The sequence below is a fragment of the Gouania willdenowi genome, chromosome 6 (genome assembly GCF_900634775.1).
Source record: "Gouania willdenowi chromosome 6, fGouWil2.1, whole genome shotgun sequence".
Classification (NCBI taxonomy): domain Eukaryota; kingdom Metazoa; phylum Chordata; class Actinopteri; order Blenniiformes; family Gobiesocidae; genus Gouania; species Gouania willdenowi.
In genome coordinates this window covers 51,433,057-51,456,008 of record NC_041049.1, presented here as the reverse complement: position 1 = coordinate 51,456,008, position 22,952 = coordinate 51,433,057, and the positions used below count along the sequence as shown (strand labels likewise).

The window sequence follows — 22,952 nt, the reverse complement described above, 5'->3', positions numbered from 1 at the left end:
TTCTGGGCTGTAAAAAGATGAATGAGGTTATGTAAAGAGGACCACAGCGTACCTGTGGAGAAACCTGTCTTCTTGTGACACTTAGTGAACTCTATGTTGAAGTAAGTGACCAGAGCGTGGATGTAGTCATTCCTCTGGATTTGCAGACAGAAGGCTGAGGTAAAGGAGAGGTCCTCAGGTTTGACTGTGTAGATGTCCACCTCCTATAAACACACAGCAATTCATTTATTATAAAACATTATTAATGTTTACGTTCATGTAACTTCCTCTTTTACGCGGTTAAACAGAGCCTGTATCTTTAACATATTGTACCAACTTATCCTGTACTGGGATGCACTGGTTGACAAAGGCTGGGACAAACACACTGGATAGCAGACCAGTTTATTACCTGGCTGAATAAACTTTTAATTTGAAGTGCCCTGCCATGGTTTTTACTGCAAATATCCTCTGCATTTGTTTAAATGAAGTCATTGTCCTTCCGTTCCATAGTGCACTAAAGCCTTTGGCTGAATATGAGTGGATAACATCACATGAAACTGCAATATTCCTCCTGCTGCTGCTGTTGGCAGTGAAGTCATAACTGATAAAACCACAGCCATATTATTCAAGTACAGTCCCCCACATTCTTTCCTTGATCAAAAGGTGACGTAATTTACTCACAATTACAATGTTATGGGTTAAAAATTCCACTTGCAAGATTGTTTTTGACTCTAACATTTGGTTTGTGGACAAATGGTCTCATGTGACATGAATTAAAAAGTCTTGCACTGCATTGTGGGATTGGGAATCAAATTTAGTTGTTTGTTTATTTTTGGCCGTGGCTATGGATACGTTAAATGTACCCATAGACTGCCACTCTATGCATATGCAGCACCCCTCATTGGCCAGTTTAGGTCACGTGATAGGTGCACCACGTGAATTAAAGTTCCGTCAGTTTTATTTTAGCTCATATTTATTTTTAGCTACCCCGCTAACTTTTTTTTTTTTAAGCCCTAACCCTAACCAAGGAAATACCCTAAAATGTTCATTTTTTTCATATATGTATTTTCAAAGGTTGAATTTGCCTTATTAAAGATGTTAAAATGAAAAAATATATATGGTAAAAATGGGATTCGAACCCACGGCAGTGGAAGGAACAATCCTTGAGTTAGGGACCTTAGACCACTGGGCCATCCTGACACTGTGATAATACAGACACATTACGATCATGTAGAAAAGGTCCAGCAACGTCATCGGTTGTAGCCATAGTCCCGGGGGCTATGGCTACATTTAACCCATCTATAGACACTTTCTTTGTTTTACTTTTTGTTTTTGTTTTTATATTTGTGCCAATAAGAACCATGTTGTAAAGCAGGCCATTATCTACAATTCTACAATTTCATTTAGCAGACGCTTTGGTCCAAAGTGACGTACAGCACAAGCAAGTACTTCGACCCTTACTAAGTGCAACAAGTGTCTAAAGTTGCCGCAGGTTCTGCTATCGAGTACTAGAAGAAGTTCCTTCATTTTTTTTAATTTTATTGAATCAACAAACAGCTGTTCTAAAAGGAATACTATGAATTGTATTTTGTCAGAATTGCACTTCTGGCTCTGGACAGTTCATATTTTTATTCTTTAAAAGTTGTTTTGTTGAGTCATGGTATATAAAGCTGAATTTAAAATGATTGGAACGTTTTTCTGAAACTTAAAGTAAATACATCCAGTCTTTTTTTAATGAAAAATAGTCAAAGGGGTCACACAATGCTGCACACACCGGCTGGAATAGAATTTGTGTTAGCTCATCAAGGAACAATTTGGTTTGCGACCCTAAGATTTTCGCTGGCATCATCGGGGCACTCCATGAGAATATTCTGCAGGCACCATTATTAATAACAAATGGGACTTCTATTTGCTGGCTAAAACCTCTCATTTCTCCTTTAAACACGTTCACTCTAAACAGACAATATACACGTCCTAAAGTTCTGTCACACTGTGGTTTCTATCTGTGCTGTGTTTACTCTCTGCCAATTATTGTGAAGGAAATATAAAACACTTTACAGCGGCGTCTTATCCAAACTGTTAGCGATGATTTCATATCTCTTCATGATGGTCTCTGAGTGTTATCACTAAAAGTTGGCAACAGCAGCAGCAGCCTAATAACACGAGGTCCAGCTTGTGCACTGAAACTTTAATGAGGTCCTTCTACAAATCTATCCAAAGATCAAATCTAGTGTCAGAGGAGTATCAGCGTCTTTTTATTTCTCTGGCGTTACAAGCAACCAGCCAATCAGTGAGCCTCATAGTGGAGTGTGTGCAAGAGCTGTGGTCAGGATACGAGGGATGAGGGAATGGTCAGGAATCATCACTGGGGTAGGATAGATGGACCTGAAAATGACGCAAGGGAGTAAATAGCCACATGAAGTGCTGCAGTAACGGCTCATTAGCTAGAGAGCAAACACCAGCTTAAAACAAAATGAGAAAAGAATAATAAAAATACACACTTGGCTTTATTGATGTTTGCTCTGTTTAGAAATGTACTAAAAACCACATAGTCTGTTTGCAGATGGTAAATATGATTTTAAAAAAAAACTAGTACAGTGCCCGTCGGAAGTATGTATTCCTATAGTGGGAGGAGCTTAAGTATAGTATGTGTTTGAAGGTTAGATATACAAAGAGGTGTACATACTCTGTAGTGGTATAAAGGGGTTTATTTGCGGGTGCAAAGTAAAATAGTGTGTATGATTTCCCTGGTTTATTTCTATGGGACATGAGCATGATAAATGTGTTTATTTCTAAATTTTTAATTAAAGTGTAATCCCGCCCACTAGCTAGAAAACGTAGCAGCAGCGGCCACGCTGTATCAATTCACTAATGCACTGTGAACGTACGCATAGCATTTAGCATAGCTTGGTTACGTCCAAAGGCAGCGTAGAGAGCTGCCTTTTTACGTAAATGGTTTTCATATTGGGGAACTGACTGTGCATGCGTAAACACATAAAAACACGCTATGGGGCCAGAGGCAGAGCAGCAATGTGCTTTTGGGAGGGGGTGTGGCCTCCTCCTGCCTTTACAGCGGAGCGAGACTGTGCAGCGTATCTGCCGTACCAGGATATAGCGATGTTTAGTCATTTAGGCTATGAAAAGCACAAAATGCTGACACTTTCAAACTTATAGGTACTGTAGTCGGAAATAGAAAAATATTTATTCATAAATTTATAATTAAAACAAATAATCAAAATATCAATTGACCCTTGGGTAGGCACTGCCTACCTTGCCTACGCTGACTGCACGTCACTGGTTGAAACCCCTGCACAGATTGGCTCGAAAATGCGCTGTCTGTTTAATAGTGTTGGTTGGGAGTGCCTGCAGGTATAGAGAAGATACTGATTCAAGGTGAGATCACACAATAATACGTCCCCAGGGCAGATGTGAGAGAGGGCAACGCCGTCTAATCACTGCCACTGATAAGAAGGTCAACACGATGATCAGATAGAGGAGACGTGCTGCTGGTGACAAGCCACAGCATCCAGATCAAACCAGTTCACACACAGAGAGGTCACTACCCAACTATACACACACCAGTCAATCAATGCCACAGCGTAATTACAGTAACACGTGTGTTTTATGTGTGTAATCACGTCCATAATGCACTATGTAATTATACAATGATGTCCCGTCAGTTTACCCCGCTCGGCTCATTACTACAGCTGGCAGGTAAATTAGCATAGGAGTGGATGGAGATGTTGTAAATCATTCATTTAATCGTCTTGCTTTTCACAAAGGTCATTTAGCAGCTTAGATATTCCAGCTAACACAGAACCTAGCATACACAGGAACATTTATTGCCACTCACACAAATATATAAGAGTTTTGTCTGTTGTAAACTGTACGTAGAAGATATGTAGAAGACTTGATCCTCAGTGGTGTCCTGTGTTTTCAGCAGATTGAATTATAATAGCATATTTTCCCAGATAAATAGTTCTAAGTGCCTTCAACTAGATTAAGCTGAGTCGATGGATGGAAATAATGTCTATAGGGAGCGCAAGTAGTATAAGTGTTAACAGTGAGATGCACTTGACTACTTTTGGCACTGATTTTAATATTTTGCTATGATTTGTTGGTTTCAAAGTCTATTTTTTTTATACTTGGTGCATATTTCAAATGACGAAGTTTTTTTCTAACTGGGACATCATAATAAAAGTAGTTAATTCAATAGATACAATATAATTTAATATAATATATGCTGTGTATGTGACTTAAAATTAGGTTGGGAGGAGTCGTCTGTTTATATTGGTATCGCTGGACAATCGGCATATTGGATATCGGCAAAAAGCTAATATCAAATATATCCAAAGAACTGTTTTAAGAATATGTTAAGGATTTTCAGGAAATATACTTTGAAATTTCCAGTACTTTGATCTCCTGAGTGAATGTCAAAGTAAATTTAGTGAAAAAAGTTATATGAATAAATGAAACTTTAACATATATTTTGAAAAAAGAAGACAAAAATGACTTGCTGGAAGTTAAGGACAAAACAATTTTAAAGGGATCCTCCTCTGTTTTTACGAATGTGGTCTAAAACCTTTGAAATGTCTTTATTAGAAGCCTAATAAAAAGAACACATTATTTTGCACCACATTCATTTTATTAACTTTTAAAACTGGGACAACTTTACCCAGTGCGCCGCCATGTTGAAATGACATCAATGGTGACGTGATTAGCCTCTTTTAGTCCATTGAGTTGTATAGGAGGTAGAGATGTAACGATTCACTCAACTCCCGATACGATTCGATTCGCGATACAGGGTTCACGATACGATTCTCTCACGATTTATTTTACAAAATGGGACTGTAGTCAAATTTTTTTTTTTGGGAAAAAAACTAGAAAATGCTGTATTATTTTCCTTTTATTTTTCATTGTCAAAAGAATTCATTGATAAACTATTCAAAACAATGCAATTTAACTAAAAAGAAATCTTGAATGAAATAAATAAAGGAATAATACAAATGAAAATGAAGCCTATTAATTTAAATTCTGGTTCTATAATAAACAATGCAAAACTGCATAATAGTTCTTTTTCTTTTAAAAGTGCAACTGAAAATGTATTTTGTGCCTTAACAATTGGACTTTAAAAAAAAAAAAAAACCGTCATTGCACTAATTTACGTCATATTTGTTTGGACCAGCAGAGGGCGCTGGTAACCCAGTGGTTGGTTGGCATGCAGATATCTTGCAGTGAAGAAGAGAAGCTATGCTAGCAGACAGATATTCAAGTAATATTACAGATATTCTTTCGGTGCTAAAGGGGTAATGAATCATTTATTAACATATTTAAGAGTAGAAGGCAGCCAGAAAGAAAGTATTAGCAGACTCCGCCCGCCGCCTACACTTGTGGATAGCGCCCTCTGCTGGTTAAAAAAAAGTACTGCGATTCAATTTTCAGAAAATCGATATCAACCGTGATACCTATGAATCGATTTTTAACTGCCTTACGATTAATCGTTACATCCCTAATAGGAGGTGAAGCATTCAGGATCATTTAGCAGCTTTTTCAGTCAAAATGACAACTTGTGCAGCTTTGGGTTGCTCTAACAGTCAATAAAACTTTAAAAAAAAAAAGTCAATGTAAATCTCTTTTGTTTATTGAGAGATGATAAATTAAAACCATGACCCAAAAAAATCTGTGGCCACAGGGGGCGACAGTTCCCACTCTGGGGAATCCTGGTTGCCCTTATTTAATGCTCTTCTTCTCTCATTAATGGCTTCTACAAAGCAGCAGAGTGGGAACTGTCGCCCCCTGCGGCCACAGATTTTGGGTCATGGTTTAAATTTGTGGCGGCGCACAGTGTAAAGTAGTCCCATTTTTAAAAGTTTATAAAACGAATATGATGCGTTTTGTTAATCCTCTGGGGCCTAAGGCGTTTCTGCTGTTATTTCACTGCGTTTGATTTTACCTTTATATTTTATATACTGTAAGGAAATCCATAAACCTTGCTTGTTTGGTATCATTTTCTTCAGGAGAACCTCCCAAATGTGACTGTGAAGTATTTTCTTTAATGTGGCATACTGTATCAACACAGTGGATCTAAAACCACTATAAAAACTCAAGTGGGAAAAAGTTAGGTTTCTTTTTACTATAAAAGTCACAAACATTTTTAACAAATCATTTTTCTTGCTTGTATAGCAAATCTAAACGATATATTTCAAAAACTTATATACAGATGAATCAAAAAACACAGTTATATACAGCTATTTACAGTGAAATGGAAGCAATGTCTCAGGTGATTTTGTACAACTATTTACAAAAAAGTAAGAATCACAAATACAGGGAAAGACAATTTCTTTGTGCCTCATTGTGTTGATATAAAGCAATAAACAAATACTCTAGACACTACACTCCATTCTCACTCACTACACGCTAACTAAACAGTCAAATCACAGAAATAATCGCTATTATCTTAAATGTCTCAACTCAGCCTCTGTTTCTACCTGTCGCTTGAAAACAAAATTCCCGCTATATGTGGACATTTTGATTGGACAATGGCATTCTTCTTCTCAACCAATATGAAAAAGCTATAATGTGACGTTTCAGCGTTGTTCTTTTGCTGCACAACACTTTGGCTTTCCTTTTAGACGTGCTCTGCAGCGTCTTCCTGCACAAAGCCTGCACTGATGTCACAGAAAAACACATTTTCCCTCATAACTCCACTTTTATTTGGCCTATCAACATGATTTAAAGACGGGTTGGTAGTTTGACATCTGCACTTTCGACACAGGTTGAAAATAAAATCCAAGGACGCTGCGCTTTGCCACTATTGGCTCTTTAATACAATCATGTGATCAGGACGCGCCGGCGTGTTTTTCGGCCCAAGAGGATTAAGCATAGATCTTCTAATAAGGACATTTCAAAGGTTTTAGGCCATATTTGTAAAAACAGTGGAGGATCCCTTTAACTAATTTAGAGAACTTGCACTTTGCCTGACAAGTCTGCTAGCACATTTGTAACTAAATGTAACAACAACATACATTTTACCCTGACAGTTTAAGTGTTTTTATGTGAGGGAGACTATAAATACTCACTTTGACGAGACAAGCGTTGGTCACCACTTGTTTGGGATCCACAATGTCCACCAAAGGCTCCTTCATGGCCACGTTACGAATGCAGGTCATGTCAAAGCCGTAAACATTCTCCCACCCTGGAAAATATACAGGAACTGTTGTAAAAGTTGGATTTCAAACTTTTTGTTTTCAGAAATGCACAAGTTTATTTTTCCAGAAGGTTCACAGGAGGTAAAAGCTTAACAGCTCCATCTTTAAAACAACAGGAACCAAAGGATAGTTTCGATAAATTCCAATTATTTAGAATAATTTTCACTTTAATAGAGAAAAGCCACTTTGTGTGGGGCAACAATAAGGAAACATGCACCTCTTTAAACACAGAATCTGACTGTTCTTCTTCTACTGATGCTGTACCTAAATAATCTCTATGAATTATTCATGGAGCTCTTTTAGACGCCGTGCCTGAGCAAACATCTTTGTTCTAATCAAGAGGAGAAGAACAACTAGATGATGTTTAAGAAGTGGTGATAATGAACAGGTCACAACCCCCCTGGGGTTTCTTATAAATACAGAGCATTAGCATGTTCCGCTGCCCTCTTCAGGAGTCACACTAATGATGGCAGGATGCTCTCATTGTGCTGAGCTCCTTCAAAATAAAGGTCAATGTGGGCTCCCCTGGTTCAGAAGTTGCTGATCAATATGTATTGTTGGCAGAGCCGCTTTAAAAGATGAATCACTTTATTTATCATAGCAGAGCTTAGTAGTTGGCTGTGACTGCGTTCTAACTCTCACGCTGCAGTGGTAATTTGTCACTGTGTGTGTGTGTGTGCGTGTGTGTGTGTGTGTCTGTATTGTTTGTCTAAGTTTTACAATGGCTCAGCTCTGAATTAGTAGAAAGTGGGTTGATGGTTGTATTTTATGAAACTATAAACCATGTTTTTAAAAACCCTAATAAATTTAGTCTGCAAATACTGTATATACAGTCAACAATCATACACTTTTGTACACACACACACACACTCACATACACACACACACACACACTCACAGTGTATTTTGAAGTCTTTGTATTGCCTGTCCTCGATGGCCATCACATACAAAGAGGCTCGGTCAGGAAACATTAATCCTCCAGGTTTCTGTGTGACAATTAACAACGGATGTAAACATATAAAACAGCTTCATTATAATAATGAACATAATGTGTTTCTTAAAGGGATCCTCCACTGTTTTTACAAGTTTGGCCTAAAATCTTTAAAATGTCCTTAGTAGAAGAAAAAAAAGCATTATTATGCACCATATAGGGCTGGGTGATATGGACCAAAACTCATATCTCGATATTTTTCCTCAAAATGGCGATGTATAATGTAAATCTCAATATTTTTAACTCAACAGCTGCAAACAAACAGCTGCACAATATGTGCCACTTTAGGCTTTTTTCCCCCCTGTAAGGGACAGCACGTGTGAGTGAGTTCTGTAGTGTGGCTGGTTTAGGGGAAGGTCTGGGTTCGGACACACTCACACATCCATCTAACTGTGATTTTCATGTTGTTCTGAGATGTAGCAAAAGCAGTGACTCCTAAAATAAGTGTTTTAATACAACATTTATATCAGAAATATGGAAACATTGTAAAAAAGGACAGAAACTGTACAATATGAATAATATTAAATAATTATATGATGTGATTTGTACTGTATGATTGCATAAATCATAACAGGATAATTTTTAGATATATCTCAACATAGGTGATCTTGTCATTTTCTATATCGCCAAAATAGAAAACTCTTGAATCATGATATATTGCCCAGCCCTAGCACCATATTCATTGTATTACCTTTTAAAAATGGGATGACTTTACAGTTTTAGAGCCTGTGTCCCTCCATCTTGAAATCATGTGATTAATGATGTCACACGGCCCCACTGCCTGTAAACATCCCATTGTTTCCTATTAGAGTCAAACATTCAGCCATCTTTTTAGATGATTTAGCAGCTTTTTTGGTCAAAATGCGAATTTGTGCTGCTTTTGGTTAATCAGGAAAAGTTAAAGATGTAACTTTTTTTTGTTTACCGAAAGAGAATAGAGACAGTTGTGACCACAGGAGGTGACAGTTCCAACTCAGCGGTTTTATAGTAGACAGTGAAGCAGAGAAGAAGAGCTCTCCTTCCCTGTAAACAGTGCACGGTTTGTAAAATCAGTGGAAGATCCCTTTAACCAAAGCCAAGTTTAAAACTGCTGAAAACAATATTTTCATTTTGATCGGATAATGACACAGTGTAGGCCTCAAAGATCGAAGATAATTTTCTCAACAGAAAAACAAGATGTAAAAGGTTGAAATTGCCATTTAAAAGTTTGTTTCAATCTCCACTCTAAACACTCTTTCCCAACACAGTTTAGAGTTCCAGTAGCAATTTCAAACTTTTAGTTAACCTTTTGTCAAGCAAATGATCTTCGACTTATTGATCTATGAGGCCCACATCATTTTTAAATGACTTCTATAAACTTGGACTTACATACAGAACAATGGCTATAATTGGAATGTGATATTTTACTCAATAGCACATCTTACTAGCCACTTGTCCCGCGCAAAGATCACCGTGTTTAGCATGGACTCATAGAAGAGACAGTAGCCCATCCACTCAGATATAATGATGTCAACCTTCTCAACAGGAAGGTCCACTTCTTCCACCTTGCCTTTAAAAATGGTGATAACTGTAATTGGAAAAAATAAGCATTAAAAAAAAAAAATTACAATACGATTAACAGCAATTCACCCAAAGTAATCCAAGATCAACAACAGAGGATACAATTTAAGGTGTGTGATTCCAAATGTGCTGACTCGTTATTTTTGATGAAAAACTGTATATCAAAAGGGACATGAATTGATTGGACACTTTTTTTTTCCAAAGAAAAACTCTTCTAACGACTGAATACATTGTGTAAAAGTGGAACAGTTGAGTTAATGATTTTCCCTTTAAGTTGACAAAGGTGCTGTAATGGTGCATCCACACCAAACGCGTGTTCTGCGGCACACGAGAACAGATTACATGCAAAGTCAATGGTTTAGACGCGCTGGGAGGCGAATTACACAGCGTGAAGCTTTGATGGCGTACCAGTTGGGATCATGTTAGTAAAACATAAATGGAGGTTGAAGTGCTGTGTAATTGGAAACAAAGGAACAGCTGCTGTTCTTACTGCTGTGAAGGTGGTTGGACTTGATGATCCGCTCTGAGTATTCTGAGATGCTGGAACATTCAATCTGCAGGAGGAAAGAAAATCTGATTACACCAATGATATATTTGGCAAAAACAGGTTGTTCACTGGCATTTGCTCAACTCATCTTCAATATATAATTTCTACATTCTGGGACAAAAAGCCAAACTGCAGTTTCATCTGTTGTCATAATGTTTGCCTTTAAGTGATTGATGTTATTTTACTAAAAGAACAAATTAATTTTCATTCATTTCTTTATTTAATTCATAATAAAAATAGACATATTGATCGATATAGTGCAAATGTCTTGAGGAAACAACAACAAAAATGGTACAAAATCCAAAAGCAATGCAAAACAGTATAAAGGTCAGTACAAGGACATTTCTACTTTCCCGTTTGAGTTTACTCGTCAGTAACACAAATCTTAAAACCAAAGAACACAATGTGCAAACAAAACAATATATTTACTGTATATAGGATAGAACAATAATTAAAATAAATATAAATATGGGCAGAAGATTAGCAGGTATAGTTACACATTTTTTAATATTAATATTCAATTAAAAGAAAACATATACAGGGTGTGTTTCAAGCTAATTATATCTTTTTAAAAAAATAAAAAATTGGGGGGGTGCAATTTGTCGCCCCTGCAGCAGATGGCGGCCGCCTGTGTTGCCTGTCGAGAAGGCCGGCCCTGGTTACTCTTATAGTGTCTGTCCCTTTGTTGCCTACTAATACCTTTGGATCAGTCAATTAATATTCAACCTTATAAATATTTATAGATATTTTTAAGCATTTTATGTGCCGTATTTACACGTTCACAAAAAGAAAGAAGAAACAGGAGTGATGAGAATGAACAATGAGTAAAATCCTCTTGATAAGGAAAAATAGAAAAGTCCAAGGAAACACAAACATTCAGAGATGAATAGAATGAGGAACTGAACCCATGACCTTAAGGTGACTTAATGGCAAACCAGTAAAGCAAATATCATTCCAGTTGTAGGACAGTTGCCCACCGGACAATTGACCATCCCAAAATGTGAAAAATTGACAATTGCCTGCTGCTTAAATATACTAAAATACAGTAAATTACTAATCCTTTAAATCTGGTTTTACTTTGTACAATATATTAGCTGTTGACAAATGTCTGATTCTGTATCAGTTTGAAAATAAATAAATAAATAAATCCCTATCTCTCATCATCATCAAAATTTCTAAAACTCATATCTCTGTTTGCCATTGATTGATCTTTATGGCATTTGGCCTGTGGGTTCCTCAATTATCCAGATTAATTCCAACAAGTTCCATTTGTCTTATTTTTTTTTAAAATAATGTTAACATGGCAATAGATTGGCCATTACTGTAATCATGAAAAAAAATGGGGGTGCTCATACATATCAACCTACTGTATGGTTATTAATAAGGATACAAATATTTTCCAAGCCTTTAAAGTAAATTATCATGGAACCATGATCAGGATCACTGATCTAGATACAGTAACTGCCAATATCTGGCTAAGAGGATGTTTGGCCTTTGGCGAAGGTTTGTGCTCTCTGAGTGCTCTTGTTCATAATACATTGAACTATGACAGGAGTAGCCTGGGATATACAGTATGTTCTATCACCTTCCACTAATAGGGATCAAAGGTATTTGTCTATGCAACCTTGAAATCAGGAACAAGCGGGTCAGAAAACTGATGGATGAAAGCTACTCATATTTTGTGAATTAGCATCTTAATCTGACATGCAGTAGCGGCACGTTGAGGGATGAGCTGTGACTTCTGTGTAAGTTAATGAAAATCCAAATTTGTGTCTTTTTGTAATCTAATTAGTATCATGGCTTCAGGAGAAAATGTCTCTCCAGCTCCACAGCCATTTGTAAAGCTCTCTGGGATGGAAAACAAGGTCATCTTTGTTTAATGTCTCTCTAGATGATATTCACTGCCCCGCTGAATAAAAGCACCAAAGGCTTGTCCCTGGTAACCAACTTTTTGTTTTGTTTTTTGGGGGGGAACAACTTTGAAACAAATGAAAAATTGACCAGTGTATAATCTAATAAAATCCAATAATCCATTTAAAAATAAGTACTGTATATGAAGGAAGGCATTGTGCAGAATGTTTGTAGGTAATCTGTCACTGTACGTTAAAGGTGGGCTGACGAATAGTAGTAAGGCTGTTCTAGCAGAGAGTCCTAGAAGCTGAAAATTGTGCAACATAAAGAAATACAAAGAGGTTCAACTTAGACAGCTGCCAGCTAGTGTTACATTTGTCGGTTAAAACTTTTCTTCATAGTTTTCGTTGACTACATTTTCTGAATTGACAATAACGACACTATAGCTGTGTTCGAAATGTCATACTAATGTACTGCTCAAACTAAGTTTGACGTCAAAGTTAGTATGTAGTGCGTTCACATTAGATAGTATGAAAAGATTGAGTACACGAGAAATACCCAGATGTATACTAAATTGGGACATTTTTTAACTATGCACAGTGGGTACCAGTGATGTGCAGTCAGGGTAGGCAGTGCCTACCCAAGGGTGAATTGATATTTTAATTATAAATTATTTATTTTTCAATTTCCGATAGCCTACAATCCCTATAAGTTTGAAAGTGTCCGCATTTCCTGGAAGGGCAGAGACGCTGCACAAATCTCACTCCGCTGTAAGGCAGGAGGAGGCCACACCCCCTCCCATAGCGTGTTTTTATGTGTTTGCGCATGCGCAGTCAGTTCCCAAAAATGACAACCATTTACGTTAAAAGGCAGCTCTCTACGCTGCCTTTGGACGTAACCGCGCTATGCTAAATCCTATACCTAAGTTCACAGTGCATTAGTGAATTGATATCATGTGGCCGCTGCTGCTACGTTCTCTAGCTAGTGGGTGGGATAACGCTAGAGAAAAACGACAGCTTTTAAAAGATGGGAGACCAACACCTGAGCTACCAGACCTTCAGCAAAGGTAAGGTCAGAAAATTGTTAGTATTTTCTACAGTGAATGGTACAAAAGGAAGGATTGGCTTTGTGGATGCGCCTCACTGAGGCTGTTCCAAGTTGTTGTTGTTGTCATTTTCTCTGTGTTTCTGTGTTTCCAACACAAACAACGGATGTGCTGCCGTGTCATGAGATATATCTTGTCGGGAGAGTATGGAGGCTATATTAAATAATTGTTTGTTTCTTTAATGGTGTTTTACGATGTTGATTTTGTTAGATGTTCATGTGGATCTAGTTGGGTTTTTTCTTTCTTATTATGAATTTTATATTTTGATAAGCGCATTGAGATGACTTTGTTGTAAATTGTGCTATACAAATAAAGTTGAATTGAATTAATTGCCAGCAGAAACGTGAAATTGTCATTGGTGTTGACATTGGTGGTCTCGATTTGGAACGCCCTGCCTACCCAACCCTAGTGCTCACGGCACGTCACTAGTGGGTACATTACTACCACCCCATGATGCATTGCGAGCGGATCGTAAAATTGTCCTGCGGCCGGTGTCACTGTCTGAGTTTACCTCCGTACTGAGATTATAGCCCTAACCTTAACATAATCCAATAAACAAATAAAACACGTGTCCGTTCACTTTGAAAACAAAAACAAACAAAAATAATTACTTTTTTGACAAAAATTAATTTTTTCGGTAGTTCGCATGAGCGCGCATGCACATATGTGCATATACACACTCAGTACATTTTGAACTCAGTACATGACACTGGTTTCAAACTAAAAGTCAAACATCCTCTTTTCAAAACAAAAGCATCTCTTCTTGTCTTCCATTAGTTTTTAAGGCTTTTGTAAATAGGGCTCTTATTTTGATGTTAACCAGATGTTTTGTCAGCATCACAACGTCAGGTCTCAGAAAATCTCTGAAATATCAGCATTAGATGTGTTTTCACAAGTTTCCTGGATCAAATGAGCACATATTGATATTCTACCTGGTCAGAAAATGCTTTCAGAACTTTTAAAGGTGGCGAATCAACGGAGATATTTCCCCTCAGTTTGATTCAGGTTTTTGTCGTTGTAGGTTGTAACAGATTTAGTCAACTAAAATCTTAAAATTATAACTGAAATAGTCATCAAAAGACTATAATTAAGACTAAATAAAATGTTTCTGTCAAAATGACCTGTTTCTGTGGCTCGTCATCTGCCGGCGCTTTTGAAATAATAGAAATTGATTTATAAATGTGTCGCTGCTCAGTGGAAAAAGGGAACAGTGGGACCTTCAACTTGTAGTTTCATTGCTCCTTTGACATCCTATGTGCTTTTAAATCACCACTGCCCCATTGCTCCTCCTAATTTAATCCGTCTCCTGCTGAATTACAACCCCTTCATGTTTCTTTCATCCATTTATTACATTTTCTCCACTGACTCCTATAACATCCATTCCCACAAGCACCTAACCCATGTGTGATTTACTGAGGAGCCAACAATGCCACTTTTACAGCACATTAAAGCTCCAAACTAAAGTCTGAACACCTTCTTTTAATGTGTAGCTTTTAAACAAAACAAAGATAATTTAGCTGCAGACATTGGTCAATACAGGGATCTCGCTGCAGCGAGGAGGGGCCCAGGAGTATAGATTTCCACTTGAGTGCGTACACTCTGTTCTACTGTGGAGGGACCATGTCTTTAAAGGTGTGGAGACTTTATTCATGCTGTGAAAGATCCATCTGCTAGTGATATAAAAGAGGACACTTTGCATGAACTTTAAGGGCTCTGGGTTGTTAAAAGAAAAGCCAGGCTGGGAGGGATCAGACAGAGGAATAAAAAGGTTGGCAGAGCTTTGCACCGTTCCATAAATTAAGGGAAGTTAAGACTTATTAGAGATGTGGAAGTAGCGTAACTCAAAGGTGGCCAAATATAAAGGATTAACCACAATTTGTCTTGTTTTGCAGTGGGGATGATGTAACATCCATTGGCAGAGATAAAAAGACTCTTATTCTATTTTATTTGGGGGGATTTTCTAATTAAAAATGCAGAAAAGCCATCAAGGAACATTTTTAAAACAACTACATATGATGGATCTACTAGAATACATTAGGGTAACAATTTTCACTGTTTCAACCTGTTTTGGGTAGATTTTACACACATTTTATTAGTTAATAACTACTCAGATTTTACAGCTCTGATCTAAAAAAAAAAAAAAAAAATACACGAATGAATACATACATTAATTAACAAATAAATAAATACATTATTATTATTATTATTATTATTATTATTATTATTATTTTCAAATGGGTAAAATATATTGCATAAGTTTAACCACAAATTACCCTGTGTTTGACTAATCCTGATATAAAATTAGCCAATGAATCCCTGTTTTCTTTGAAATGTAACACTTGCATTACTTTCCCCTAATAGTCAATGGAGCACAATGATATATATCTACTATAATACCCATGCAGGTGGGAAGTCACTCATGATGACACATAAAAAGGCAGGATGTGTGAGTATTTACGACAAAATAAATGTTATTCTTAATGATTAACAAAACCTGAGAGCAATGATTGTCTGTCACTGTTTATATCCTGTTAGAAACAAAAACAATGCAAAGCCTTCTGGGAAAGCTGTACTCCGATGTTAGAGCACGTTTACACACTAACCAATATGAAAAGTTAACTTTTCTCAGTATCATTACTGCACCATTTTTATTTTCATTCCATAATAAAGGAATGTAAAAACCACATTCTTAATCTCAAGGGTCAGAGAATATAAAACCTCAGAGGTAACACATGGTGGTGTGTGGAGACAAAATAGGAAAAGGACTCAACATATGGAGTGCTTTTATCACCACTTGAGTTGTTCCAAAGTGTTTTAGTGCTTTACAATCATCCATTCTCTCTCTCTCTCACACACACACACACACACACACACACACACACACACACACACACACACACACACACACACACCAATGTAGACAGAGCTGCCATGGAAGGCACTCGTATTCCATTTGGAGCAGTGTCTGTCGAGCACTCCACTTGTCTGGTAATACACTAGATAGTGGCACACATTAGAATCCCAAACTAAAACACAAAAATAGGCTAAACATCAGGAAGATATGGATAAATGACTTCAATATGTGGTTATTGTTGCTCTGCGTACAGGAGAGGGTTCAGGGGAGCACGCTGAGTCCTGTCAAACATAAAGGAGGAGCAACTCATAACATGACAAAGAGACTCAAGGATAGAAGTGACGAAAAAGGTTAAAAAACAAACAAAAAATAGGCCTCTGTAAGATACGGCGCACCTGTCGCCTACCCACTAATTGGCCTAGATTTCTCATTTGATTGGCCATCTTCCCTTAAACCTGGATGATAGGAGACAGCCATTAACAGCGTGTCCTGCTTTAGCCTCAGGCTGTGTTGGCTCCCTCACACTTTGCCTCCTACACCCTTCACTGGTGTCAGGAAAAGTCACCGTCAGTCCGATTATATCCCCAGGCTACAGCTATTCACAGATAGTGCAACTTAAAGTCTGCAACTCTGCCATGATACTACGAAAGTGTGTATTTATATATATATATCCTGAGACCACGGAAATGATCAGATTACACTCTGCAGTACAGTTCATTTTCTGACTTTACATTAACATTTTCCCATTTAAGAAGATACAGGTTGATGGTCTACCTGCTGGGCATTGCTGCCTAATGCACCTTCACCGGTGCTTCCCTTGCATGTGTGTTAATCTGAACACCACCCTAGGCGTAAATGGGTCATCAGCTGGGGACCACCAGTCATAGATGTTTCGCTCCTTTAACCCCAGTACATCTCCTGGTGGCCGAGCAATGGCAGGGATCTCTCCCTGCCACCCCCTGCTGATGCCCTAGGTGTTATCTGCCCCCCAACTCTTATGCTTCGTCCTCAGCCATAGCCAAAAGCTGCCCCTTTCCGCCTCCTCCCCCAGTTCTTAAATGGCTTTTCGACACCCTACTCCTGTGCATCCCATATTGCGCAGCAGGCGAACCATTGAGGACCCGACGAAGCCCCTGCATCCCACTTCGACGGGGCACATGATGGCTTTCCAGCCAGCCTCCCTGCAGTCTTCAACCAGGTCTGCGTACTTAGACCGCTTCCGCTCGTTGGCAGCCTCCATACCCTCCTCCCAAGGAACAGTTAGCTCCACCAACATAATGGTCTTACGTGGCTCTGACCACATGACCAAGTCTGGCCGGAGCGATGTTTCTACTACCTCCCTGGGGAACTGGAGCTGCCTCCCCAGGTCGACCCTCATGGACCACTCGCTGCCAGGTGTGATGACTTTTGACATACTTCTCTAGTGAGGGGGATTGACATTCTCTCCGGCCCTTGCAAACAGGATGGGTTGTCTCGCTGGAGACGAAGGACTGCCGTTAGCCTCCTGTCTGCATAACTCTGCCACCTCTGCCAACTTCCTCAACACCAGATCATGTCGCCACCAGTAGCGGCCTTGGGACAACGCTATCTTGCAGCCCAACAGGATATGCTGGAGGCTTGCATTGCTGGTACTACAAAGGGGACTGTCTCTTCAGCACCGAACCACTGGTGGAGGTTTCTGGGACAAGGTAGAGTGTCATAGGTGGATCTGATTAGGAAGCTGAGCCTGGCTTGGGGGATCTTCCACAGGTCAGACCATGACAAGGACCTGTCTGTAACACCTTACCATGACATCCAGCCTCCCTGCCGGCTTTGCGACACCGCTTTGATATTAAGGCGCTCCTGCTCGGTCCTCGTCACTTCTGCCACCACCATGGCTCTCCGCTCTTCTTTGGAGGCCTTTGACCAGAAGCGGGGGTCTCACTCCTCCCGAGGCCTGCTCATCCCTCCTGGACTCTGCCAACTACCTCGCGATGTTTCAGCCTGCTGATTGCCATGGCAAACTCTTCCTGGGCTTTCCACTTCCTCCCTGTTCGTATCTGGGAGCCAGCTGCTCTCACCAGTGGGTCATTGGATCCCGTCAGTTCCAGCACCAGCCGAGCCTTCTCATGCCTGTAACTCAGGCCAATGGATTGCAGTGGTAGTTGTAACGTATTCCTGCAGAAGAGGCCTACGTCTGACTGGCATCTCGGCAGTCCCAGCCACTTCCTGATGTATGATGAGTTGGCCAGCCTATCCATCTTGTCTACCACTGAGGAGGGGACTTCACTCATCTTCAGAGGCCACATCACCCTTGGGTACAGTATGAACTGGTAACTCCTTACTTTGTTCTTGCCGGGGAGCTGGCTCTCATCGATCCTGGCCAGGCCATCTGCAAGCTACTTCCTTGCTGTTTCCCCCATCTGTCTGTCAGAGAGATCTGCTGTGTAGGTGCGACCCAGGCTACAGACGGGTTGACTTGCTAGCACTGGAATCTCTTCACCGCCTGCGACAAAGATGGTACAGTTGTTTTTTACCCCTTTCCTGAGGGACAGGCTGCGTGATTTGGCGGGTTCATCCTCGCCCACCCCACAAGCTCGTTGATCCTCTTCAGCAGTCTTGTTGTACATGCTGCTGTCTGAAGAATGGTGGTGATGTCATCCATGTAGACTCTCACTGATGGTAGCCTTTGACCTGATGGTAGCTTCATTCCACCGACCATCTTCTTTGCCCTTATTAGGATGAGCTCGAAGGCTGCAACAAACAGGATGGGCGAGATCGAACATTCCATGGCAATGCCTACTTCCAGCTGTTGCCAGCCTGTAGTGAAGTCTTGATGGGTGCAGCAAATCTTAAGGTCTCCAAAGTACTTTGCTACCAGGGCACGTATGCAGGCAGGAATGTGGAAGAAGTCCAAGGCATACTCGATGAGTTGGTGGGGGACGGATCCGTATGCGTTGGCAAGGTCCAGCCACACCACGTGTAGGTCACGTCGCTCTCTTTTTGCTCTTTGGATCTGCTCCCAAATGACTGCAGAGTGTTCCACGCACCCTGGGAAACCTGGAACGTCAGCCTTCTGGCAGCTGGTGTCAATATACCCATTGGTTATCAGATAGGTGGTCAACCTCTTGGCCAGGATGGAGAAGAAGATCTTCCCTTCTACATTCAGGAGCGCAATACTCCTGAACTGGCCAATGGTGGTGGAGTTTGCCTCCTTCGGGATGAGAACTGTGACAGCCCTTTGCCACTTTAAAGGGATGACTTGATTTTTCCAAGCCACTCTCAGGAGGTTCCACAGATGCCTCTGGACCCCTGGGCAGTATTTGTACAGTTTGTAAGGTATCCCGTTGGGGCCTGGCGCTGAGGCTGCTCTTGCTTTCCGGACAACTTCTGCTACCTCACTGAGTTTAGGGAGAGCAGTATTGAACAGGAAGGATGGGGGGCCTGGGCGAGGAACATACCCTGGGGATCCCAGGGGAGAAGCCTTTGCTGGGTCACTGTACTGCTCCCTGATGTGAATCTCCAGCTCAGACTGTGTAATCTCCAGCTTCCCGCTCCTCTTGTCCTCCAGTAGCTGTCTCGCATGCTTGAAGGGATTTTTGAAGAAGTTGCTCCTCTCCTTCTCCTTACGCCTTCTGCGTTTGTGGAAGCGCTCTGCCCTGCCTAGGCTTGCAAGTTTCTTCTTCACTTCCTCCCACAGTGGCTTCAGGCCCTCCTTCTCCTCTTTGCTTGCCTTCCTCCACTGCTTTCGGAGCTGACGTCGCCTCTTCACCAGTTGCTCTATCTCTCTGTCCCTCCTCCCCTTCTGCTTTGGGCCCTTGCTCTGCTTTTCAACCACTACTCCAAACCTGCCTCTGCACTCCTCGTACAGGATGTATCCAATGCAGTTCAACTTGCTTTCCACCTGACCACGCAGTGAGTGCTCAAGGATAATGCTGAGGTCCTTGTCAAGCTGCTGCCAAATTGCCACCTCATTTGCTTTTGGCCATTGGACCGGCTGCCTCTGCCCAGGTTGTTTCCTCTCTGTTCTCTGGCCTGACTCCTGGTTGATGGGATTTGTTGGTATTCTGAGTTTTGTTGGTGTTCTAGGGGTGTTTTCGGTGCCACCCTCAGAGAAGCAAATGTCCACCGAGGGCCCTCCTGTGTTCTCCACCTGCCTTCCCTCAGCAATTTTGGAACCCTCAGCACTGTGGTTAGCGACCTGGCTTTAAGCTCCTCTTGTCTGACCTGCTTTCGCAGTGCAATGTCGCTGCTGGCCTCCCATTTCACACTTCTTCTTTCCCTGGTGAATCCTTAAACCTCTGAAAGTGGTCACCTTCTCCCATCCACACCTGTGCCTTCCCATGATCTTAGAATCGTTGTCTGTGTCCGTTCCGGTCATTGCCAAAAAGTCTGTCAGGGTTGGCCCTTCTTCCACGCGCCTCTCGGAGGGCCATCTTAGTGGTTGGACTCTTTTGTCCAGTTGAAACTGTGAAGTGTTTATTTTGGTCTCTAATGAATGAATTTAAGCTATACTTGGATTTCCTTCTTTAATAAGCTCCATATTCAGACTGGGTTTCCTGTTGGCCCACAGCCCACTTTTCCCCACATGTAAAGACACATCCCTCACACCAAGCTGTTACATAACAAGTTTTATTGCTAATGAACTAAATTACCAAAATATAAGTACAATTAAAGCTACTGCGCAGCAATGGTCAGGGCCAAGCAATTTTAAGAAAAACAAGACCGCAGCTGTTAGCATTTAACGACATTTTATAAATTCAGTTAAGAAAAATATCCAAAAATACACATGTTGCATCTACACAGCATGGAGATGTCGGTCATTTGTTCTTAACAATGACTTATTGGCTTCAAAAGTAAAAAAAAAAAAATATATATATATATATATATTTTTTTTGAAAAATCATTTTTTCACATGAGAGAGAAAGTTTTTGAGATAAAATTCTGATATTTTTCAAACATCATCTACCATGACTCCAACATTTTGACTTTTTTTAATGGACAGTATATGTTTACATCACTGTTTACTAGTGTTGTGTTCAAGACCACACTATCCGAGACCAAGACTTGCCCGAGACCAGAATGCACCAAGACCAAGACAAGACCAAGACTTTCGGGAGCCGAGACCGAGTCAAGACCGAGACCAATTTAATTAATTAACTTTTTAATTAAAAAAAATATATAAATAAATAAAATTATGACCAGGTTCGACAGTTAAATAACATTCTCTCTTTAATTTTAGTTTATTTTAAATACATTTGATGGAGAAAAAAGGTGCCTGCAAAAAATTAACTAAAATATTAAAACTACTACTGCTACTGATAAATTCACAATTTTTCTACAGCTGAATGTACAGCAAGTGTTTAAAAGCATTTCTGCCAAGAAATAATGATTCGCGATTCTTTGAGTTGTGCAGGTCAACAGGTCACAGATTTCACAAGATAATTTTTTAGTTTGAAAAAGCCTTTACACAGGCCATTTTTATTCATTCACTTAGTTCATATATTTTAATTTGGTTGCTGTAATGTAACTAGGATATTCAATTAACAAAGGTTTCCAGCTGTAACTGTAAATGTGAAACTTGCTGAAATAAAACTACAAACAAGTTGTCAGAAGTCTAAAAAACATAGAGCTACAGGTAGATGTGAAACTAAATAAAACAAATTCAAACCCTGGAACAGTCATGTGACAAATTAATCAATAGTTCTTGTTGAGAATTATTATTATTATTCTGGATACAGTGGAAACAGAAACTATAAAAAATAGTTATATTGTGAACCTGTTTATATTGTGGGGAATATATTATATACATACATGTAATTGGAGTCTAAAGACACAAAAAAACACCACTTTAAAAAGAAAATAGACTAATAGAAGACCTATTTACAGTTATTTGAGTCATTCTGCGCTAGTGCAACTTGTGGTGATGACGCGCTGGTGACGACGTAATCCAAGATGGCGGCGGCCCGGACTCCATCCGACACTATGTAATAAAAGCCTTAAAAGACATGGATATAATGAAAAGAGTTGATGGACAGAGGCATAAACATGCAGACTTTCAAACGGACACACGGACTTATTAAACACACACGGACCTCGGTAAACGGAACAGGCTTCACCAGACGGCTGGCACTAGGACCCATAGGCAAAGTAAATGCGTCCCCTATCCAGCCTTCACAGGCTGTAATATCACCAGTTTATCATTTTACCTGTTGTTAGAGCTACTGTCTTTACCAGGGAGATAATATATTCATGGTGATTGTTTTCTGGAGTTTTACTGGGCTTTTTACTGGTGATTAGTTCATATCTCCCTTGCGCTCCGCGGTCCAAACTGACACTGTAGCCAGACACACACACACACACACACACACACACACACACACACACACACGAGTGTGTCACACATGTCACTCGGTCACATTAAGGAAGGTTCTGGTCATTATACGAGGTGGATTAAAGAATGAATAAAGGATTGTTTTATCCCGTTATTCTCTGTGTTATTATCACATTATGAAAAAGTTTAAAAATAGCAGGAATTAGTGCTGGTCTCGAACGAGACAAGACCGAGTCAAAATGCTTCAGAGTCCGAGACGAGACCGAGACTTTTAAAGTTTGGTCTCGAGACCAAGACGGGTCTCGAATACCACAACAATACTGTTTACAGTCAAACATGTTGATGCACTGTAAGCTCAATTTTCAATAAATCAAAAATCTGTGTGGATTGTTTGTGATGGACAGTCTGAAGATGTGATAGCAAAAACTGTGGGAGGAAATAGGTTTAAGTTTTAATTAAAAAATAAATAAAAACAGTGATGGACTTTATAATTTACTGTAAATTTAAATGTACAAAAGTCTCTCCAGTATTGGGGCTACATTTT

The 22,952-nt window shown here is 39.7% G+C and overlaps 1 protein-coding gene across 1 annotated transcript in view; it reads right to left on the bottom strand.

The window, feature by feature from the left end:
- LOC114465068 (protein arginine N-methyltransferase 8-B) overlaps positions 1 to 22,952 on the bottom strand; it is a 42,022-nt gene that overhangs the window by 4,347 nt on the left and 14,723 nt on the right. The window contains exons 4-8 of the mRNA XM_028449830.1: positions 10,229 to 10,292; positions 9,603 to 9,745; positions 8,086 to 8,173; positions 7,059 to 7,174; positions 53 to 203 (exon numbers count right to left, since the gene is read on the bottom strand). Of these exons, the coding sequence (XP_028305631.1) occupies positions 53 to 203; positions 7,059 to 7,174; positions 8,086 to 8,173; positions 9,603 to 9,745; positions 10,229 to 10,292 (562 nt within the window). The remainder of the gene's footprint in view (positions 1 to 52; positions 204 to 7,058; positions 7,175 to 8,085; positions 8,174 to 9,602; positions 9,746 to 10,228; positions 10,293 to 22,952) is intronic.